Source organism: Equus caballus, chromosome 18 (assembly GCF_041296265.1).
Source record: "Equus caballus isolate H_3958 breed thoroughbred chromosome 18, TB-T2T, whole genome shotgun sequence".
Lineage (NCBI taxonomy): Eukaryota > Metazoa > Chordata > Mammalia > Perissodactyla > Equidae > Equus > Equus caballus.
The window spans coordinates 66,217,044-66,240,684 of NC_091701.1; the positions used below are offsets into that span (position 1 = coordinate 66,217,044).

The 23,641-nt window shown below is 35.0% G+C and overlaps 1 protein-coding gene and 1 non-coding gene across 3 annotated transcripts in view; both read left to right on the plus strand.

The window, feature by feature from the left end:
- Positions 1 to 23,641, plus strand: part of COL3A1 (collagen type III alpha 1 chain) — a 40,144-nt gene continuing 16,503 nt past the window's right edge. Inside the window, exons 1-25 of one of the 2 annotated variants that reach the window (XM_070241397.1) lie at positions 1 to 316; positions 10,593 to 10,795; positions 11,056 to 11,106; positions 11,539 to 11,652; positions 12,918 to 12,998; positions 14,788 to 14,841; positions 15,323 to 15,376; positions 16,169 to 16,222; positions 16,852 to 16,905; positions 17,073 to 17,126; positions 17,751 to 17,804; positions 18,458 to 18,502; positions 18,639 to 18,692; positions 19,144 to 19,188; positions 19,765 to 19,818; positions 20,234 to 20,332; positions 20,866 to 20,910; positions 21,068 to 21,166; positions 21,368 to 21,421; positions 21,544 to 21,651; positions 21,861 to 21,914; positions 22,525 to 22,623; positions 22,936 to 22,989; positions 23,150 to 23,248; positions 23,578 to 23,631. In XM_070241397.1, coding sequence (XP_070097498.1) covers positions 238 to 316; positions 10,593 to 10,795; positions 11,056 to 11,106; positions 11,539 to 11,652; positions 12,918 to 12,998; positions 14,788 to 14,841; positions 15,323 to 15,376; positions 16,169 to 16,222; positions 16,852 to 16,905; positions 17,073 to 17,126; positions 17,751 to 17,804; positions 18,458 to 18,502; positions 18,639 to 18,692; positions 19,144 to 19,188; positions 19,765 to 19,818; positions 20,234 to 20,332; positions 20,866 to 20,910; positions 21,068 to 21,166; positions 21,368 to 21,421; positions 21,544 to 21,651; positions 21,861 to 21,914; positions 22,525 to 22,623; positions 22,936 to 22,989; positions 23,150 to 23,248; positions 23,578 to 23,631 — 1,815 coding nt within the window. In that variant the 5' untranslated portion in view covers positions 1 to 237. The remainder of the gene's footprint in view (positions 317 to 10,592; positions 10,796 to 11,055; positions 11,107 to 11,538; positions 11,653 to 12,917; positions 12,999 to 14,787; positions 14,842 to 15,322; positions 15,377 to 16,168; positions 16,223 to 16,851; positions 16,906 to 17,072; positions 17,127 to 17,750; positions 17,805 to 18,457; positions 18,503 to 18,638; positions 18,693 to 19,143; positions 19,189 to 19,764; positions 19,819 to 20,233; positions 20,333 to 20,865; positions 20,911 to 21,067; positions 21,167 to 21,367; positions 21,422 to 21,543; positions 21,652 to 21,860; positions 21,915 to 22,524; positions 22,624 to 22,935; positions 22,990 to 23,149; positions 23,249 to 23,577; positions 23,632 to 23,641) is intronic. The other variant, XM_070241398.1, reaches the window with a different exon arrangement.
- MIR9182 (microRNA mir-9182) lies at positions 165 to 303 on the plus strand. Its single transcript, NR_128262.1, has one exon. It is a non-coding gene; the product is annotated as a microRNA mir-9182 (primary transcript).

Here is a 23,641-nt window from a genome sequence, read left to right on the forward strand (position 1 = left end):
ATATTAATCATTTCTTTTACTGCTGAGGGGATGGGTGCTGCTCTCATGTTTCAGAAAGGGGCTGGAAAGTGAGGGAAGCCAAACTTTTTCCTATTTAAGGCCAAAGCACAGGAATCTCAGTGGCTGAGTTTTATGACGGGCCCGGTGCTCGAGGGCAGGGAGCAACTGATGGTGCTACTTTGAACTGCTTTTCTTTTCTCCTTTTTGCACAAAGAGTCTCATGTCTGATATTTAGACATGATGAGCTTTGTGCAAAAGGGGACCTGGTTACTGCTTGCTCTGCTTCATCCCACTCTTATTCTGGCACAACAGGAAGGTGAGTAGGTACTGATTTCCAGAAACTTTACGGGGGTTTTTATTTTTACTTCTCCTTACAAAGAGGTGTAAAGGGAAAATCAGTCTCCTAAAAGCTACTTTCCTCTGTAAGCTCCCAACGGTGAAGCGTAGAACTTAACAGGATGGTGCCTTTTTACATTTGCTCAGAAAGAATATTGTGACTTTCTATTTAAAAGTTCTCTGGTTTAAGATAAAGATGTTCTTGTACTAACTTGTTTGCATGTTAACGGTGCTGGAAACTTTTAAAATGGCTTTTAAAAGTTCCCCTCCTGGATGGTTAACATCTTGGAATGCTTCCCTCCGCAGTCTGGAAGTCATTGGACTCTTGTAATAGTTTTATGTTCTCCTTTGTATGCTGGATTCTTTGTAAGGATAGAATATTGAGTATTGTTTTCCCAATAGGATAACGCATTTAAAAAATAGCATGCATTAAGAATAGTCTAAAGGAAAATACATTATTAGAATTGTTGAATATATTTCTATAAAATGACAAGATAATATCTTCAATGTTCTGTGAAACGGATTCAAACTGGTAAAACTTTTTCATAGTTTCTGTCTTTATGCTGTTTCAAGCACTTCCATGGTTGATTAATACATGTTTTCTAATAGCATATTGTTAAAGGTCTAGTGTTTTACACATCTTCTACATTTTCACGGCATTTGCATTAATGAAGAGAATATTTTTAAAAATATTTTCAACAGGAATGTTTCAGTGTTCTGCAAACAAGGTAAAGACACTATACTGCTTGACTTCAAAAAGTTAATTTGTTGTATTTTCTAAGTGCAAACAATGGTTTTCATGTTCTAATTTCCCCCAAACCACAGTTGTCTCATTATTTGATTATGTGAAAATATTTCTTTTAATTCATGTGTTCACCTTAGTCATGAAAATACAGGACAAATTGGAATACAAACTTTTACAGGAATAAATATTTAAATGCTAAATTTGAAGGTGCTAAAAGAAATCATTACACATCAATTTCCATTTGCACATAATCAAAAGTGTTTCTCTTTAAACCTATAGTTTTTGCAAACATGGTGTCTGAAAATAGTTTTCTGTTTTTACTGTCAAATATCTTTGATATCCTCACAAGTCATATATGTAAGCTGAGGGGGAGGGGAATACCCAGTGACATTTCTTCAGTTATGTTCAGCCTGTGGCTACAAAAGAAGCAACGCCCATGTTCCTTGTTCCCTTCATTTCCTCTCCCCCTTATTTCTCTTCTCCCTTCCTTTCCCTTCCTTCTTATCTCTCCACCCCTTTTGGCTGCCTTGGACCTCTTCCTTCCTTTGCTTCCTTCACTCATCACTCCACCCCCTTCCTAGGCAAGTCCATCTCTCCTCCTCTCTCCTCCTCCTCTATTACCCCTCCCTCATTCCCATGTGTCCTCCCTATGCCTCCATCTCTTTTCTTTCTTCTCTCCTCTTGCCCCCTACCCCTTTCCTTCCCTAGAACCTCAATCCTCTTTCCCCTTTCCCTCCCTATTCTGTCTCCCCCAGAAGATGCTACAACTCTAGTTCTTGGCTAGGATACCAAATGACTACTACCACACTCTCACCTCAATAAAGACTTTCATCTTTTTTAAAGCTCTTAAATTCTCCTGATTTCTGGAAAAATAATTCAGAGAGTTCCCATTTATTGGAAAACACCCAAATCTTTGGTGTCTAGTTCAAAAGATGGCCAAAATATTTGTAGGTGCCTGGGGTTACAATCTTTTATTAGCTCTATGGCTATTTTTCTTCTCAATTCAACTTTAGAAGGGAAAAAAGTGTTTGATACCTACATTACCTTTACATCGATAAATTCTTTTTATTTTCCCTTCCTCTTTAGATGCAGAAAATAATAAATAGCTATTATATTTTCCTAATACATTTGTAGCTTTTAGGTTCAAAAGAAGTTGAAAGGGATTCTGTTTAGCTTCTTGTTTTTGTTTGTCATGAAAAATACGTTTTTAAACATAGTACATCTTATGTTCTCTACAGGTTTTATTAAAAAAAAAAAAAAAAAAGAAACCCTGCTGGTGAACTAAATGAGGGAGGTTACAGGAGGTGGCTGAATGAACAGCCCCTTAAGGACACTCATATGCAGTTCTGGGGCATACATGCCCTGAGCAGCCCACAGTGAAGTAGCACACTTCTAATGAACACCAACTTCTAGTCTACTTGCATGAATTTTCTGGAGCATAAAACATGTCCTCACAAAGAATTTTGGTCTTTTTATAAATTTGTGAAAGTTCTGTTTAATTCGTATATTTTATTCCACTAATAAAGAAATGTGGTCTGTTTTGTATTTCCTGTAGTTTATAAACATGCCAAATTTTAAACACAAGGACTCGCCCCCTAGTGGCTGACAGACGTAGTTACATCTACATAACCAAAGCCAAGACAAATGTTACACAGCTGGATTCTGTATTTTATAACGAGATTTAAAAATATTACGTGTGAATTTTAAATATTAAACACTACTTTCCTAAGAAAATTAGTATATTACTGATAAAACATTGCCAAACACACATACTCCCACACAAATGAGCTCATTCAAATAAGCTTGAATGCTATGGCCCTTTTCAAAATTCCACATATAACTATGCCACATATAACATATAACTATTTTTTCAAATATTTGTCAAGTTTCTGATGTAGTCCTTATGTGACCTAAGTATTTTAGCTACTACTTATTAGATAGATAGATAAATGGATAGAGAGCTATTGCTAAGTAATATTGCTTCATTGGGGCAAAGAGATAAACTTTATTTTAACTAAAAGTGTTCTAATGTTTGAGATGATATTTTGGTACACTTGTAATTTCAGTGTGATAATGAACTGTGCGTCTTTAATTCCTTTAGAATTACAGAACTGTAAATGGATTCAGAATCAGTTCCTTATTACAGATTATGTCTGTTTTCCACTATATTTAAAGAGAGAACTTGTAACTGATCAAGTAACATTCAAGTTTTCTGCTTTGTGTTCTCCCTAAAATCAAACATACTAAACCAATGAAAAAATATAGCATAAAATCACTGGAAATAATTGTACTTTTAAGAGGAGAGACTGTGTGATTGCTCACAGATTTCATTGTTGGTCATATAACATAGGTTCAGAATTTTGGTTGTGATTACACAATGAGGAAGTGACAAAGTTAAGACTAGAACTAAAATTCTGTTAAATCCTAGGTAATTAGAGAACATAAAATAAACATTAAATCCAGAATTTTCTTACTTTTGTAACTGTTTGTCATTGAAAGGAGATACTAAAAATTATATAATGCCCTAGAAAATGTATGAGCTAATGAATTTCTAAAGGTGAGAAAAAGGTAGATTTTTTCTGTTTAACACTCAACTTTGAATTGGTAAATCTATTTTTTAAATCACTTATGATTTAACCAGAAATTATCTTGAGTTCTGTAATAACATAAATTCTAAGTGAATAAAGTACTGATACAAGATTTTGTGTTTTTCATTCATGATACCTTGCATTTCTTTACTACTTCCAGAGTATTCAACATCAGACGATCTAAAGGTCTGTAGGTGAATAGGAATTCTGATTAAATTCTGGAATCAAACATCTTAGTAGTATGAGTGAAAAGACCAAAGTCACTGGAAGAATTCTGGGAAAGAAGGAAAGACTGTGACTAGGTACCTTTTAACTAATTCAGATTCCTGGGTTGATGTCTCAGCTACAGGCTTCTTTTAAAAAATCAAGAATCGTTGGCTGTAAGTTTCCCAGGAGTAGATTTGAGACTAAAAAACAGCTCCTCAGAAAGCCCCTGTTCCACGTCTAGAGTCGCACGCCAGACCCTGAGCTGTCACTCAGAGAGAAGAGCGCCCTCTACCAAAAAGCCATGGTTTCCATTGCGGATGACTCTTCTTTGGTGCAGAGTTCCAAAGATTATGTAGCCCAGTTCTATTATTTTGTAACATGAAATGATATCACTGCCTTGAAGTGATTAAAGTGGATTTCTTAAGAGTTAAAGTTTTAAAAATGAAAGATGTTGTTGCCTTTGCTGGACATGAAGAACATTTGTAAAGTTTCCAGGTCTACAATAACTTTCTGGAAATGTCTCAGTGGACTGTTTCTTGTAAAACAGTTTTCCCTGTAAAACAGTTCAGTCCCATTGTTTTCCATGCTCAAAAAAAAAAAAAAAGGTGGGGGGGGGGTGTCATATGGTGTAAAAAAATCCAGAGTTTTCAAAAGGGAAACTTTGCCTGTTTCATGTCAAGATGACAACGGAAAAAATGAGATAGCTATTCTTACACAAATCATTTGCTAACTGCAGTTTGGGAAGTTACATTAACCACTAGAATTTCTGTCTGTGCCTAATGAAAACACAGCAGAAGTGGATTCCTTTCAGATTAACTAATAAAACCCTTGTATTTTCCATGACTGAGGTCAAGAATTGCCATTTAAAATGTAATCTTAATGAACAAAATGAAAAGTTCAAAGAAGAGAGCAAAAATTAAAAGGCCCAAAGGACGTAAAAACCAAAGATAAAGGATCCAGAAACCATTAAAAGTTAAATTTGCTTTGAAAACTCACATTGAGAAATTACTGCTTCAGTAAAATGGCATTCATTTTTCCGAAACTTTGTTTTCTATATTATTTGGTGTGGAGACTGGCAAACAGGGACAGTGTTCCTTGAGTTAATTAAAATCAGAGAAACACTCTTTGGAGCTGCATGGTATGTTTATGATGTCCAAATTTAGAAGAGAAGCCTCTAAGGAAGTTATAAGTTCATTAATATGAATCATTTACTAACTATATTTTCTGAAAATCAGTATCTTAGTGAGACATCCTAAATATGTTTTTGGCATTGGATACAGAAGCCTTATGTGTCTGTTGTTGCTGCTGTGCTGTTAGGATCCTGCTTCTTTGTATAGAGTAAAACGTACCCTGGGTCTCCCAAGCACGTTAATCCTGCTGGTGGTCTGGATGTCATCAGGGTGGCCTTGGAGATGTAAGTCATTTTCAGAAGGTCAGGAGAAAATAAACAACAGATTTCAACTCCAGATGGTATCTTCTTTTTTTGAGATCAGACAGAAAAGATATTCTGTTGGAAACTGTTATCCCTTTACAAAATCTGCCTTTGCAGGCTCTGATTTTAAGTTGACAGGGTTTAGAAACCATAATGGGACAAAGCTTTGAAGCTGGCTTCTTTAAACCTGCCCTGCCCTCCAAGCTGCAGAAAGGGACTAGATGCGGTAGTTACGAGTAGCAAATTAGAGACAGCTTTCCTAGGTTCTCGTCTTAGCTTTTCCCCTCACTATCTAACCTTGGGAAAATTATTTACCATCTCTGTGTCCAGATTCCTCATCTGTAAGATGAAGACTATGATAGCACTCACTTCACGAGGACTTTGAGAAGATTAAGTAAAATAGACTTGCAAAGCCCTCAGAACAGTGCCTACAACGTGGGAGATCCTGAGCAAGCTCTGCTTAGTTTTAGTTTTACTAACACTGGAAAATAAAACTACTGTAAGGAAGAAATTAAAGCACTTAGTGACTTAGTGACAGGAAAGGTAAGATATAAAATTTTGGTTATCAGACGTAAAATTTAAAGATGTTTGCCAACTGTAATAAACCAAGTAGAATATATTTTCATCAGTATTCCTATAATTTGTCACTAATCAGATTATATTGTAATACAATTGCTGATGGGTAGATATATGATCCTTTTCATTTTAATTCTCTAATTATTTCTATTTTTCGCAGGACAAAATATTTATCACCTTAAAAGAAATTTCTAATTGGAGACATAAAAATCAGATATCTATGAAGAATAAAACAAGGGAACATCTAGAAATGATGAATCATTAAGTTTTTTTGTCTTTTGGTGGGAGCAAAATAGGCAGAATCTGCCTTGTCCATGCAAAGCAGCATTGAAATTAAAATTGAAATTAGCCATCTCTAAAGGTTTACAGATATTTCCTCCAAAGTCCGTTTTGTTAACTCATCTAGCATATTTTAAGATATTCTGATAAATATATAAGCAGCAGAAACATATTTACTAAAAATATATATTCCCCAAACATTAGTCTCATTTAAAAGCCCAACTATTTTCATCTGTAGACCATATAAACCCCCTATAGTCACACATGGAATGTTCAACTTTCTAAAGTAACAGGAGAATAATGTTATGATCCTTTGCATGTCACATCTGTTATTTTTAGATTTTCAGGTTAAAGAACACCTTTTCCCAGATAAGGATTCAGTAAGAAGAGAAGAGAAAAAAATTAAACTTGTCACTCAGGCTAAATTAACAATTTGATTAGATGCTTCAGGGCATATTATTTTTACTCCAAAAATGGAATAAAGATAAACATAATTTGCATTATTTTTTAGAATTTTAGTCATAAAATTATGTCAAATCAGTATAAGTTAACATTTGAAGAATGGAAGGAAAAACAACAAAAAGGAAAGCTTTAACTACATCTAAAAATATTAGATTATGTTACTTGGTTTTCTTTTTCTCTAAAGTTCCAAAACAGAGAGCTCGGAAATAAAAGAAGCTGAGAGGGGATTATGTCATATACTAGCTTTATTTTGTTTTATAATTTAGATCCCAGTAAGGAGATGATTTAGTCTACTGCATTGCTTGTGTGACCACAAATAAATTATTTCAGAGCTGTACTTTGTAATAAGGAACAGAAATGCCAAGTGACAGGAGAAGTCGAGTTTAAAATTAATTATAAATGGTAACAAGGAAACGTAGTTTAACCAATAACAGCAAAGGAAGTAATTGGAAAATCTATTACTTGTCCAATAATAAAAACGAGATTATTTGATATTTTATTTAACATTTTGGCAAAGGTATTTAACTTATTTTTTTAAATCAAAGCTGCTCTGAATTTAGATGTCTCAGAAAAGCAGGGACTAGGATGAGATGACTATTATTTCTGAATCCTATTTTCTATTCCATTTCTAAAGGCTGCAAGTGACTAACTGGAACATTTTATTCCTCTTGAAAACAAAACATTCTTTTTCTTGACACGCCATGATTTTCCCACGTATGGCTAGGCCATGGTACTAAAACTGAGGGCTGGGAGACACTTGTGTAAGAGGTTTAGCATCTGGTAGAACATATTGCCAACCATATTTTGCCTTGCACAGAATAGAAAACATAGAGGAAACTGTGTAAAACTCTCCATTCTGTCAACAAAGGTGACTGAGGTAGAGTGACAGAGACAAGTCTGACTTTCAGCCATAAGTTTCTACAGGAACTGACTTTTCAGGAGAGTCAAATTTCTTTCAAATGAGTATGAAATAAATTACAGTAACAAACAAAACTGCAATAGTTCTTACTTTTCAAATAGTCCAACTTCCTTCTTGTACTTAGAACCCATCATTTTTAAAAAAAGAGAAGTACATTAAAATAACTCAGCCTTTATATTGAGACCTCTCTGTTTTAAAAAGCACAATACACATGGTTTCTAATAAAATTCGGAAACCAGGGGCTAAATAACAATTTTCGTTTACATAACTTTGGTTTAGCCCAATTCTAATAAATTTCTTTACAGTTTTAATAAGTCAATATTGTGCTCATTTATTTAACAGTTTGCAGAGCAAAGAAGAAACACTGTATTTCTAGTGATGTGCTGATACTTTCAATGAGATGTAGACATGGGAGAATGAATACAGAAGGGAAAAATCATACTAATTTTAAGGCGGAGGACGCACATAGGAAGAGAAAATATTTAAAACATGAGATACTTCACCCTGGCTTTAACTGTTATTCTCATTTGTCTTTACTACATCATCAGTATTCAGTAGCTAATTTTTATAACACAGGTCGTGTGTTAAATGCAGAAAGATATTCTTGATCCAGAGACAAAGAGCTGAAAGAATCATTAGTATAAACTAGTGGTATTTTTTTCTTTTTTCCCAGCTTTATTGAAGTATAATTGACAAAGCTGCGTATATTTAAAATGTACAATGTGATGATCTGACATACATATACATTGTGAAATGATCACTATGATCAAGTGAATTAATGCATCCATCACCTCACATAGTTACCTTTTGGTGTGTGCGTGTGGTGAAAACACATAAGATCTACTCTCCTGGCAAATTTCAAGTATACAATACAGTTTTATCTCCTCTAGTCAACATTCTATACACGACTGGTATTTTCAAGGGAGCTGGGGAGACTGAAACCCACATTATTAATGGGGAAATCGTGAGCTGAAACTAATCTATTGGAACGTTTCATATAAAGTTAATTTAGAGAAAGTTTTAAAATGGTTCATTTTAAGAAAAAGAAAGCCAACGCAAAGATCAAAGAATGCATTTCATGCAATTTATTAAACAATCTTCTATCTCACTAAAATTTTTAGACCTTTTCTGAAAACCAGTGAGCTTAGTTCTTAAATAAAAGATGTCAGTTCTGCCTAGAGAACAATGAATTTAATGCCTAGACCCTCTTATATTATTAATGTTCATAATAATAGGAAAAAATTATTTGCGCTTCTCTTAAGCATACCTTTCAAAACACCATTTAAATAGGTCTACTTCATTTGAATTAGGTAATCATTTTGGCATTCAGCTTTTATGCTCCCTAAGTACAAAGGAATGCTCCTTTAAAAGCTTAGGCAATATTTCTTTTCAATGTTCTCATGTATCTGTTTTAAACATGGAGGAGGAACTAGAATAACTTTTCTAAATAAATAGATCCTTTCTTGCCTGCTTAAAATGGCAGTAAAACAATTATGCTTTCTTTTAGTACCTGTAGACTACATTGGGAAATTATAACACAAAGTGAGAGTGGACTTTTAAACTTCTGGAACTGATCAAGGGTGTTGCACAAAATCATTAAAGTTGTATTTGTGCACCTAGTGCAAATGAGGAACAGAGGCAGTTTTGCTCCTCATAGAGTCTACAGGTTCTGAAGTTCTCCTGTTTTTGCGAACTTTTACTAAACCAGCTAAACCTCTAAACCCAAAGTATTTAGCATAATCTAAGTCATTATTACTTAGGATATGGAGAGAATATAGAAACGGGATCTTAAAAAGTCATATATATCCAGATGGAAAAATCTCAGGACCCACTCACAGCCCCTTGGCCACAAGGCAGCAAAAAAGTGTAGTTGTTAAACTGTTTCCTCTTCCCAAGCAGGCCTCTTTCAGCAGACATTTTAAAGGTCTTGGCTCTGGGAAAATAAAATTTCACTATTTCACAAAACTACAAATATTGAACAGTATTATCATTTGTTGTTTGCAAAAATTTTTGCAGATGTCTAGAAATTTCTTGTTTATTTACTCAATTACTGGCAAGCTATCATAGTAATCCTCAAGAACTAAGCTTGGATTTAACCACAATCCACAGCTAATGCCTTAAGAATTGAGACCAGGTTTTACTTTGGCAACCCCTAAGCTGATTCATTGTTAATAGCTGCTGAAATTTCAGTACCTTGCATATAATCAGGAAACAAGTCTAAAATTTTGGTTGAAGCAAATTTTTGACCATTTTAAGCCACAAAAACACATGATCATGATTCATATTTTTCCATATTATTTTTACTTACTACTTGCCAATATTTGTTTTTTTTAAAAAAACTTTTTTTTTAGTGATTTGGAAATCTCTTCACACTCATATGAGATATGCAATATGTTACGTCATATCATATTGACCTACCAGTGCCCAACAGAGCTAGCAGTGATATTCAATACATACAATAAGTTTTGTTAAAGTTTTCCCAGGAATCTGGAAGAGTTTGGGGCTGCCAAGAGTAACTCCGTATTCTCCCGAATTTCTCAACTAGGTTAAGAAAATCCAGAAAGTCTTGTTAGTAACAAAATCATCTTTATAGTTTAATGCTCCCATCTACTGTTAAAATAAAGAATAGCAATTGAGTAGAAAGGCTTGTTTTCAATTATACAATTAATAAAAAATGTTTAAGTGTTTGTGGGATTTCCATTGGTGTTAAATTCTTACTACAAACAAAAGTAAAATACTTACTGTCTTAAGGATAATTTACTATGGTGTGCCAATTTGACATTAATAAACAGATTTAGTATTTTAAGCATTCTCTTACTACTTAGCAAATTATGTAGGGACAATATGATATTCTTCGTAATTTAATTTGCAATTTTTTTGCATAAGCATGCTTATAAGAACATACCCACAAATTAGTTTAATGAAAGGAAAAAATTATCTGTTTCAAACTATTTCCACGTTGGCTACTGGAAATGGTCTTGACAGCATAACAAAATCACATTTCAGCAAAACGTATGAAAATATCACACCATCTAAATTATTTTCCAGTTGCTGAAGGAGGATGCTCCCATCTTGGTCAGTCCTATGCGGATAGAGATGTCTGGAAGCCAGAACCATGCCAAATATGCGTCTGTGACTCAGGATCTGTTCTCTGCGATGACATAATATGTGACGACCAAGAATTAGACTGTCCCAACCCAGAGATTCCATTTGGAGAATGCTGCGCAGTTTGCCCACAGCCTCCAACAGCTGTGAGTTTAAAGATAATCTGTACATCTTCAAGATTCATATTTAAATGTATGAATAGTTCCTATATCATAGGAGCCTGAAAGGAAATGAAAGTAGCGTCTGTCAAACAATTATGTTGGTATTACAAGTAAAAGGTGAATGTCAGTTTAAGCTAGGAATTGGATGTGATTTGGGCTAAGAAACAGATATGCAAATTGGGATACACTTCATGAGAAGGTTGCTCTTATGTTTTGTTTAATCTGTTATCTTTTCCATTTATTAGCCTACTCGCCCTCCTAATGGTGTTGGACGTCCAGGCCCCAAGGGAGATCCAGTAAGTAAACATTCTTCAGTGGAAGGAAATTAATTCCTTGAGTAGTTCACTTTGGTTTTTGTCTAACAGCCTTTCCATATTTGAACTTTCTTCATTCATATGTTTCCTTGAGTACCATACATTTAAATGACACAGAATAACTCAAATTGAGAATCCATAATTGTACATGTAAAGGTTCAAATTTCCCAAGCTTTGTATAATGTCTTCATCCCCATTTTCAGTTTGAAAAATAAAATATAGGTCAATATACAAAGGAATGAATTATACCGAAATTATTCACAGGATTTGGGCAAAAATGTATGTGTTCCCAAGCAGATGTATCACTTTTATTGATTCCTTCTGTTACAAAGCAGAGAAGCTACAATTTGGTAATGAATCTGAATCACTAGGACTTTTCACTGTTTTACTAATTTTTATCTCTGATTTTCTCAGGGCCCTCCTGGTATTCCTGGGAGAAATGGTGACCCTGGTATCCCAGGGCAACCAGGTTCCCCTGGTTCTCCCGGCCCCCCTGGAATCTGTGAATCATGCTCTACTGGTGGTCAGGTAATACATTCCAGGCCTAAAACATGCCTGCCTTTAAGACTCGCTAGTTCATTTTCTTTTCTTTAGCCTATATTACCTCTCACCTTTGTGTGTTTCTTATGTCTATTTTCTGATTTTATGTATTTAACAAATTCTTATTTAGTGCTTATATGTGCTGGGCACTATTCTAAGTGCTTTATAAATATTCACTTTTCCACATAATGCTAATGCTTTGGCTACTATATCTTTGCAAAATTTCCCACTTCTCAGCAGGCATATAACGTATGCACTATGTTTGAGCAATGAACTATCACATCCTAAAAGAATTAACCTAGAGAATTTAGGAATTGCTTATTGCCTTTATAACTATACCTTATTGCCTTGATAACTCCAATGGTAAAGCCTCTGAAAGTCTGGACAACACTCCGTATTGACTTCAAATCAACAGGATTATTCAGCCCTTTGCAACTACTTTTGCCAAGCCTTCAGAGTACAACATGCTCCTCTTGAAAAGCATGGCAACCAACTAATTCTGCATGTAAAACAAATAAATAAGACAAAATTTCTGCTGTGCGTAATTAGAAGAAATTAGAAAACACATATAGACAAATCGCTATGAGTTTATAAAAAGGTGTTTCAAACATCAACTCAACAAGAAGCCAAGGATGTCATCTAACTTACTCTTATCCTGGTACCAAACAGAACCCATTGTTAGGCCTAGAATTCAAAATAAAATAATTTCCAATGAAATCCAATAAGCACACGAGCCTTTTTATCATTCTTGTGCTTATTTTCTATGGGAGTGTTTATTTTAGGTGATTGTTAGGCTTATTAACCAGAAGCGAGGGGATATAAATTTTACTTGTATCATTAACTGTTGGGAAAGTTACTTGACTTCATTTTTCTGCTAAAAATAAGAAGGTCAGATTATATTATCTCAAGGCTCCAACAGTCTTTGATGTCATGTTTCTAATGCTGTGGATATCGCTTAGAAATATTATTTTGAGTAAGAGCATATAGGAACAAATGATTGCAGATTAACATTGCATACAGTTAGTTAAAAGATTTGTGCATTACATAAGTATTTCTGTAGGTTATCTAACATCTAAAGCTAGAGAGTGACAGAACAAGCAAGGTGACTAAATAGTATATACTACACCCTCTGGCATGCAGAAACTTTCTATCAGTGAATAGTAGATGTTGCATGTACTTCTTCTAAATGCTTTTGAAAAGAACTATGGTCTATATACCAATATGATCATATCTATCTGGTCTCTTTGCTACAGAACTATTCTCCCCAATATGAGTCATATGATGTCAAGGCTGGAGTAGCAGGAGGAGGACTCGCAGGCTACCCGGGGCCAGTTGTATGTACAAGTGTTTCTCAGCATTTTAGAACATTATTCAGCCTTCCAGTTGGCGAAATTTCAAATGGTGGTTCTTCTGTTAATCCAGTATTACTACAGAATTGTACAAACTAGGTTTTCCTCTAGTAAGGCTGGGAAATAAAATGGTAGCATTATCATGATCCTTCTATCCTAACTCATTTTTCCTCACCGCCTCTCATTTCATGCCTGTTTGCCACTCTTTCCTTATACACCTTATACACCTATACAGGGGCCCACCTGCCTTCATGCTTAGGTCTCACACTCATATATTTCCTAATTTAACCAAATTTTACTTTTCACTTCCACTTTTCCTCTTTCTCATCCAAGTTGTTCAGAATCTTCTTTTAATGTATTTTCATTCATTAAATGCTACCTTCTAGATGACAACCTGAGTGATAAATGCCCAATATCACCATACATCTCACCTCAAATCCTGAAATCAAATACAAATATTTCCGGAATTCATCAAGTCTTTAAGTTCTTCTACTGTAAATGATAGCTATTTTCATTGTACCTGAAGGGTTTTCCTCAATGTAAATGACCTAGAGTTTTCATAGAAGAAAATAGCAAAAAGAATATTGAAACCTGGGCACATGTGCATGATGCATGGTCCCCTGTAAAAGACCCTTGCTGTAGACAGCCTCTCGGGAGAAGCTACACTAGGGGAGGCTCTCATTTCACTGCCAGTAACAGGTACGTAAGTGTAAATGGAGCATGATGCTGATTCTCGGGGATTAGGGAGGATTGCTGCCCGATTATTGGACTCCATATTAGTGACTTGTAAAACTAGAGAGGACAAAATTTTAGCCACTAGGTCCAAATGACCAGTTAAAAAAAGACCCTTCAAATTGGTATAAAGTAAATTATATAAAGAGAATTTTATAAATCTTTAAAGTTTTGAGTTATGACTTTTTTGTATCTTTCAAAGCCAGAAGGAAAATTATATTAATTACGTAAACATCTGGTCTTACTCAGCTACACTCACATTATGAATCCTATTTTTCAATCAAAAACCTGAAAAAAACCTAAACATGCTCCTAAAAAACACACTTAAACTAAAAAAGTCACTACTTATTAACATGCCAGAAAAGAGGTTACAAGAGAAAATTTAATTACAAATTGTAGTTTTATAAACTTATTACCAGTATTTAGAAATAGCATGCTACAAAACTGAAGGGTTTCTAGTTTAACCTATATTTCTGAACAATGACAAATAATTGATTATAATTCTAATTCAGCATTGTCCCATGTATGATGATTCTCATATGCACATCTAAATCTTCATGTCAATGTAACTCAGTGACATAGCTGAGAACTTTGGTGTTGATTTATAGCATTTTTAGAAACTAGGATTTATAGTATGTGGATAAATATTTTTCCTCAGTGAGTTTGGCTGCCAGACAAAAAAACACTTCTTCACCAGTACCAGTATCATCCTAACATTGCAGAGATTCTCATAACATTTTACATGGACTTTTCCAGATTTTGAATCCCCTTTTGGGAAGAAATACTGAAAAAATATAAGACTTACCAATAATTTTTATTGATTCTGTGGGAATTTCATTTAGAGTGATATTTTTGTAATGGGATCCTCACTGTAGATCTAATAAGATCAATCATATCCATGAATAGTTACCACATTTTGACATATGTTCCCATTTTTTAGAGATGTCCGTATCATTCCTAAACAGAGACATCTCTATGATGCCTGGATAAAGTGTATTTCAGTGCACTTGTTTTGTATTTACCCTTTAAATTTGCATTCTAGGGTCCCCCCGGCCCTCCTGGCCCCCCTGGCGCATCTGGTCATCCTGGCTCCCCTGTAAGTACAGCCATGAAATACATATATAGTGGTGTTTTCTTCTTCGTGCATGTTATATAAGTCAGGATAATACAGATCCTGCTATAATTTAGCCATTCCAGTGTGCATGATCCCAATTAAGTAGAGAAGTCACAACCAAGAAACTATCATTCCTTCAAAAATGTTGGAATTTCATATTTAATTCCTTTCCACCAACAACTATTAGCAATTAAAATCTTGGTAAAATTAAACCACATGTTTAATTTGCCTTTAATATGGCTTCAAATTCGAAACAATTCAGTTTCAGTGGAATGAAGTGGATGGAATGGAATAAATTAACTTTATTCTGATCTGAAAAATTTTGGTTTCAGTCTTTATAAATTGGAATAAAATCCACTGACTACATTCACAAATCCTGATTTCATACTGTCTTCAAGTTGTAAAGGGATCCTATGAAGATTAAGTCACTTAAAAAATATGTACATGTTATTCTATCCACTAGGGTTCTCCAGGATACCAAGGTCCCCCTGGTGAACCTGGGCAAGCTGGTCCTGCAGTAAGTAACAATTATATCTATATTTAATAAATTGACAATTCTATATAGAAACCACCTTCATTTTCTTAAACTTTGTCATAGCTCCCTACAAAGAATATATTAAACTTATGCTTACATTTAAAATTTATGTAGTATTTTTATAATAGCTTAACTGGTTTTGAACTGGTTGCAAGGATCTTTGGGATCTTTTCATGATTTAGATATCTTGGATACTTACTATTCAATCTAGGAATTCCCTGGCTGATTAGCCATCACAACAGTCCATTTCCTGGTGTGGATACAAACCCTCTATCTTAAACAGGGATTTAGTTTTCCTGTAGTCCCTTAGTTCACCTTTATATCTACTCTACTGATATAGAATTTTTGAAACTTAATATAGTAGAAATAAACATAATCTAATAGAGTCGTCCAGAAGAATATGCTGTGTAAATAGAGAAGTAAGGGGAAGTTAGTTTAATTTAATATTTCAAAATATTTGGAAATACTTATATATTTAAAAATTCAATATCTCAAAAACTGTAGAAGTACATTTGGGTGTATAAATACACACATGTGATATAAAATACAGGTACATTATACTTTTGATTTTCATTAAAAATAAGTTGAATAAACAGTAAAAGCTGAGATAATATAGGTATAATATTAACTCAATATGTCATTTTCATGATGAGAAATATTGAGAATATTTTCTAAAAGGAAGTTCCTTCCAGGAATCCACATAATATGTAATAATAAATTGATTATAACAGAAAAATCTACAGATATATTTGTTTTTTATTTCCTTATTTTCAGGGCCCTCCAGGACCTCCTGGTGCTATAGGTCCATCTGGTCCTGCCGGAAAAGATGTAAGTTTTTAAGGATTGAGTGGGGATATGGCAAAATTTAACTTGGAATATTCTGAATAGCATATACCGTATGTCAGAATCTCAGAAGGAAAACCTCACTCAAAAAATTTTGATAATGACATCTTAGCGGATATTAATCTTTGAATATCTAAACAGTATTTACATATATCATTTATTGAATTCTAAACTAACAGAACCCCTAAAGTCAAGAAGATTCATCCAGTGAATAAATCACTTACTGGGAGGAGAAATGTCTCTTCTCTCTGCCTCTTGCAATGAAAAAATTGATATCAGTACTTTATGAATTTCAAAACTTATAAACACTTTTAATATTATGCTATTCTTTCTTTCCCATTTAATTTCCAATGGCAAATTCTTATCACTGGATTGAGAGATAGTCACAATATTTCAGTGACGAGAGAAGCCTGCATTGTTCATACATTTATATTGAGATGGGAGAAGCCCTCCTCACTCCTTCTATTAAGAAAGCTGATCTGACAACTGTATGTTTAGCCCAATCATTTTCATGAGGCCTTGAGGAGAAAAATGCAAAGTTATCAGTTTGCTGATTGGCTACAATGTGTTTTCTCCTGCACAAGCACCTATGTATTGTTTATTTCCCCACCTAGGGAGAATCAGGACGACCCGGACGACCTGGAGAGAGAGGATTGCCTGGACCTCCAGTAAGTCTTCAGTATCCAATGAATTAATTGCAGTAATCACAATGATCTTAGCCTGAAATTTATTATACAATTAAATTGAATTAAACTTAAAAATAGAAGGCATTTTACTAGTGGATTGTGATTCTATGTGAAGGTTCATTAATATCTTTTCTTTTCATTGGTTTTAGGGTATCAAAGGTCCGGCTGGCATACCTGGATTCCCTGGTATGAAAGGACACAGAGTAAGTAGAGTTTCTAAACGGACTATAAGCTGGTCCCTTTGTGTTTACTTGTCTAACTTGTCTAACCAAAATTGATTCTGACAACTAATTTATTTGATTTTTTAAAAAGTCTATCAATTTTATTTGCTAACCAAACTAGTTATTTTACACAAAGTAATTATGCCAGTTTTAAGTGTACAGAAAGGCTTGCAAAAGAATAATTTAATTTTCTTATCACCGCTGTCAAAAAAGAATAAAAATGTATTATTGAGAGCTATGTTATTCATTGATTTAGTCAATACGATTTATAGATTGAATCAAGCAATTTTATTCCATGCAAAACATAGGTAGATTTAACCAACTGAGCCAAAAATCTGTCAATTTGCTAGAAATAAAATCTATGAAATTGATATTTACTATGCCACATTAAGGCAATTTCCTAATTGGACTAAATTGTACATCCTAATTAGTTCCGATTCTTTACTATAAAATCAATGTCAAATGTCTTCAATCCATTTAAAAGAACTTTGTATTAAGTTACTGTTGAAAATATTGATATGTGGTAAAAGCTAGTTAGAAAAATTTCAATGTAATGTTTTCAATCATTCTGGATTATGAACAGGTTTTAAAACTTTTACTTCCTAGGGCTTTGATGGACGAAACGGAGAAAAGGGTGAAACCGGTGCTCCTGGATTAAAGGTGAATCACAACAAAGTCATACTTTCATAAGTAAATTTATTTAAATGTTATAGTTGTATTTATGATTCATATTTTGGAGTTTAGCTTTTCCCGAAATTCACCTGAATTTTGCATTTTAGGAGCTAAATAACAGAAACTAATTAAGATGTTCTAGTAAAGTTTCCCTGAAAGCTGATAACTTGGACTGCCTACATTAGAAATGATGGCGCACCCCTGAGGAACTCATTGATTACTTCTGTTTACTTCTCAAAATTTTTTTTAATTTTATTTTTCCTTTTTCTCCCCAAAGCCCCCCAGTACCTAGTTGTATATTTTTAGTTGTGGGTCCTTCTAGTTGTGGCATGTGGGACGCCACCTCAGCATGGCCTGATGAGCAGTGCCATGTCCCCGCACAGGATCCAAACCAGCCAAACCCTGGGCCTCCCAAGGAGATCACACGAACTTAACCACTCAGCCACGGGGCCGGCCTCAATCCTCACATTTTTAAAATGCAAAAATTGAGATTTATGGCAAATAAAATGCTAATAGAAACTTGATATTGTTAAAATGCATATCTTTTTCTTAGGTTCCATAAAATTTTTCATAATATGGAGTGTTTAATAAATTATAAATTTCTCTGGTACAAAATGGTAACATATTTTATACATTTCTAGGGTGAAAATGGTCTTCCAGGTGAAAATGGAGCTCCTGGACCCATGGTAATTATGTTTCTCGTATAATTTTCAGTTTTACTGTTAACCTCCATCTAACCCAAAATTCGCCTTGCTTCCTCAGCAACTGTTTTTCCACGTATCAAGTTCACAGTAAAACCATACTTCTGATTTTATTCTCTAGGGTCCTAGGGGGGCTCCTGGTGAAAGAGGACGACCTGGACTTCCGGGAGCCGCAGTGAGTACTGTTGCTGACCTTGTGCAATTACAGATAAGTGTCTCAGCCAGGTCTTCAGGCTGTGACAATCTGCGGGAAAATTTCTTTTCTATGAAATTGCATTTAAAGTCACCTCCATAAAATTTTAGCCATAATTCTAGGGAAACAAGTAAGAGTTTTTTAGTTATTATCTCTGTTGAGGATTTTGTTTTTTTAGTGTTAACTTTGCATATGGTATTAGAGCCATTATTTCACATTCAGTTCTGTAAAACAGAGAATCCAATTCTTCTACATGAGATCATTGCTGTATATCTCAGAATTTTAACAATTTGACTAAAAATATATAGTTAGTAGGCAGATTTTAATGTACTTGTGGAAAAGTCATCAATTGAGTCAGAATTTTAGTCAAAATATTACTTATAACCAGCCTTTTAGAATTAAGAAGATACTTGAGACAAACTTCTCTTTTTAGGGGTCTCGAGGTAATGATGGTGCTCGAGGAAGCGATGGACAGCCGGTAAGAAACTTCTCATCTAACCCTGATTTGCTTCAAGTTAATGAGAAATTATAGATTGTGGAATATTGGAATAATATGGATTGTAGACCCCAAACTCAACATTGTTCATAAACCTCTGATTCAAACTGACACTAAGCCCATAAACAAATCTAAAAACACTAAACCCATGAACAAAATTCCGATACTTTTTGTTATACTTTGGCCAGTTGCTACCATCTGTATGGTGCTTACACTCTCAGTTAATAGCCAGTATTGGATATGACAATTAAGAGTCCTGCAAAATAGATAACCTGTTCCCTCTATTTTATAAATGAGAGCTCAGCGCTGCATAACCTGCACAGTCACAGAATCGTGGCAGAAGTGGGGTGAGGGGCTCCAAATTTTCTAACTTTAGACTTCACTCTCTTTTTATTTTATCACATTGTTTCTCCACATAATATTCGTCTATGAATCAATAATATTTTTATCTGCATAATTGTCTTCTGTACTGAGTATGTGCTCACGTGTTATTTACTAGTAGTGTTAGCTTTCATTTACTTGATGATGAGCTCTTGAAATTGTACTTCATTTTTTCAGGGACCCCCTGGTCCCCCTGGAACTGCAGGATTCCCCGGTTCCCCTGGTGCTAAGGTAAATAAGTATTTCTATAGAAGAATATAAATATAGCTTGGAGACAACAGAAAATCCTTGGATTGTTTCTTGAATATGACTTTTTTTTACAACTCAAGTGGATATCTTTTATCTACTTAGATCTTTAAAGCCCTCTTCTTGATTCCAAAAGGAGTGTTATTCCAGACATTCAACTATCCTAATACCTCTTCCGATGCCTTTCTCTTTTCCCAGTCTCTTTTGGGGAAACAGAGATAACACAGTCACACACATAGTTGCCATTTTTCTCTGCCTTTATGATTAATGATTCCTTCATAGAGTATATATTCATACTACTCCAGCCTTTGGGAGACAGATTTAAACAAGGCTGAAGGGTAAACTGGCTAAAAGATTAGAATTGGCAAGGGAAACTGACTACATAGAGTTTATCCCTTAGGGTGAAGTTGGACCTGCGGGATCTCCTGGTTCAAGTGGTGCCCCAGGACAAAGAGGTGAACCTGGACCTCAGGGAAATGCTGGTGCTCCAGGTCCTCCTGTAAGTAGCAAATATGGCCTTTGAGAGAGGGAGAGTGGTGCTACACTCATTTCATGAAAGCATATGTTTTAATGTTGCTATCAATTAAAATTATTTTTTGAAAACAAATGTTGCTTAGTGCTTTGCAGTGACTCTACTGTAATAAATACAGTACTAAAAAGGTAGTTTTTGAGGTTTGCATTCTTCTAGAATTTATGAATTTTTTGTTTATATGACAGAGTAAAGGATAGATAATAATCTGATACTTCAAAGAATGTGCCCCAAACTAATCAGAAAAATTCAAAGAAAAAACAAGACCAAAACCTCTTCTATTTATTTTTATTTAATAATCTAGACCATGTGCATATTATCTCTAATTTATTCAGATAATGATTTTTTTTGCCTACCTTTTATGTGTATGCTATAGTCGGAAGAATCATCTAATCTCTATAAAGCACAACACCCCCCAATAACTTTATTTTGCAAATATATAAACAACTTCAAACATATGTACACTATTTGCATTATTATTAATATTTTTTTTTCCCCTCTAGGGCCCTCCTGGGGCTAGTGGTAGTCCTGGTGGTAAAGGTGAAATGGTAAGACACCCCCACCTCTCACCCTCTTCTCATCCACACATACATTATTGACTTCCTTTGCATTTTGCGTAACAATACATTTGCAATGTTTTAAGCTAGCTATTCAGAAAGAAAAGTTCAAGGTTGACTAATGTTAGTCTTCTTGGGTTGTTCTTAGGGTCCCGCTGGCATTCCTGGAGCTCCTGGACTGATAGGAGCCCGGGGTCCTCCAGGACCATCTGGTGCTAATGGTGCTCCTGGACAGCGAGGGCCTGCGGTAAGTTGCCTATTTTTCCTTTTTTGCCAGAAAGGTGGGGCTTAATTCTCACAACAAAAATATGAATAACAGGGTTTTTCTTCTTGTTCAGTTGAATTTATGTTGATTTCACTGTGGTGTTATAATTGAATCAAGTGTTACTGGTGATGATTCTGTTAGTCTATTCTCCCTGTTTTTAAGCCAAGATTTTGTTTCATTTAGGGTGAGCCTGGTAAGAATGGTGCCAAAGGAGAGCCAGGAGCACGTGGTGAACGCGTAAGTATTACCTCAATGGATTTGGTTATTTCTTAGAGAAATGCAATCTAATTAGAAAGTAAATAGGTAAAAATTTTGCAACCAAATTCAGTCATTACTCTTTTATGAACATCGTTTCTTAGGGTGAAGCTGGTTCTCCAGGTATTCCAGGAGCTAAGGGTGAAGATGGCAAAGATGGTTCGCCTGGAGAACCTGGTGCAAATGGGCTTCCAGGAGCTGCAGGAGAAAGGGTACGTTTTCCATGGGCATCTAAAAAGCAAACAACGCTATAATCTACATAGAACTAGACCTTCAGGGTGAGGCATGGTTTTTCTTGAGTACTCAATCCCAAATATCATTTTGAAGCATTTAAAACATGAGCCTATTTCTTTTGCCTCTCAAGAATTATGAAAAAGTTTTAATGCTTTGGACTGAAATATTTACCTTTCACTATTTCCAGGGTGCGCCTGGATTCCGAGGACCTGCTGGACCAAATGGCCTTCCAGGAGAAAAGGTAGATAACTGTAGTTTCTGTCTTCATAAATGCTAGTGCTACAAATATATATATCCTTCTCTACAGTTTCCCATTAACTGAAACCTAAATGTCTGAAAGAAATATATTGGAGTTTTAAAAAAATAATAATTCCCAATGTAAAATAATGATGCCAACCCCTGCTCAGCCATTTTCCTAGCTTTGTAACTAAAGCTAGTCACTTAAACTTCATAAGAATGCTTTAACTTATTTGTTAATTGGGAATTATTTATCTCAACATCGTTTGCAAGAATAAGATAAACAAATTCTTGAAAGTCCTTTGAAAACACTAATGTGCTGTATAGATATGATCTCACGTCATCAAAGATATTTAACTTTATATGCACAGAAATATATTAAGCCCACTAAATATTGCTTTTTTAAGCATGTGATAGTCATCAGAGTTGCTTCAAAATGTTTCCAACAAGATAATGCAAGCTAATAGACAACTGATTTTATACAGAGTACGTCAGCAACATACCAACTCTCTCTCAGAGAACAAAGGATGTTCTCTAGTTGTAACATAAATATGCTCAATGTCTAGGTCAGTGAAGGCTCTTTTACATATTTGTTGACTTATTTCACCTCTTAGGGTGCCCCTGGAGACCGCGGTAGTCCAGGCCCCGCAGGGCCCAGAGGAGCTGCTGGAGAACCTGGCCGAGACGGTGTCCCTGGAGGCCCAGGAATTAGGGTACAGAGAAACACTTGTTTGATTGACACTGTCATTTAGGAAGAAGCAAGGCGAGTGGAGAAGGATCAAAGACAACTCAAATCAGACTACATACTTTATAGGCTCAAAACAAAGCAAAATTATTTTAAGAAAACAGGCTAGGATTGATTGAGGAAGAGCAGAATATAGAACACTTAACTAAGACACTTGATATACAGAAAAAAATGTGTGCGAATGTGTAAGTGGAAATCTCAAAATTGTACAGATAGATCTATGTTTTCTTTTTTTTTAAATGATCATTTTTAAATCACCTGGCTAATTTCTTTAATTTAGGGTGTTCCTGGGAGCCCAGGAGGACCAGGCAGTGATGGGAAACCAGGACCTCCAGTATGTACATATTTAACATTTCATTTTACAAGCCCAGTGAATAATGGAATGCATAGTTTGGTCTAGCCTTGATATATATTGTATAGTCTTGATATGTGTATTCTATATCTTTATCAAATATTTGTCAAACCTCTGTTAATGTAATGTTTTTTCTCATTAGGGAAGCCAAGGAGAAAGTGGTCGACCAGGTCCTCCAGGCCCATCTGGCCCCCGAGGTCAGCCTGGTGTCATGGGTTTCCCTGGTCCTAAAGGAAATGATGTGAGTTCCTCCCTTCATTTTTCAACAAATATTTGACAGAAGGCCTTTACCCCCCATCTGGAAGTGCAGAGAGGGCCAAAACTTGATCTCCATTTCAAAGCATGGAAGAGTATATGAAAATCCAAATACCATGTGAGAAGGGAGCTAAAATATGTTTTTGTAGTAAAAACTTTTTTGGGAAAGAATGATGATATTTATGGGAATCTAGTTCTAGAAAGTAGTTTATGTTTGTACTTATGTATGGAGGAGGCATATCAAAAGACTGAGGGAACAATATGGTGAGTGATTTTCTTTCGAGAATTAGTAAATATTGGTCACTTCTGCTTTAGGGTGCTCCTGGCAAGAATGGAGAACGAGGTGGCCCTGGAGGTCCTGGCCCTCCGGTATGTAGCT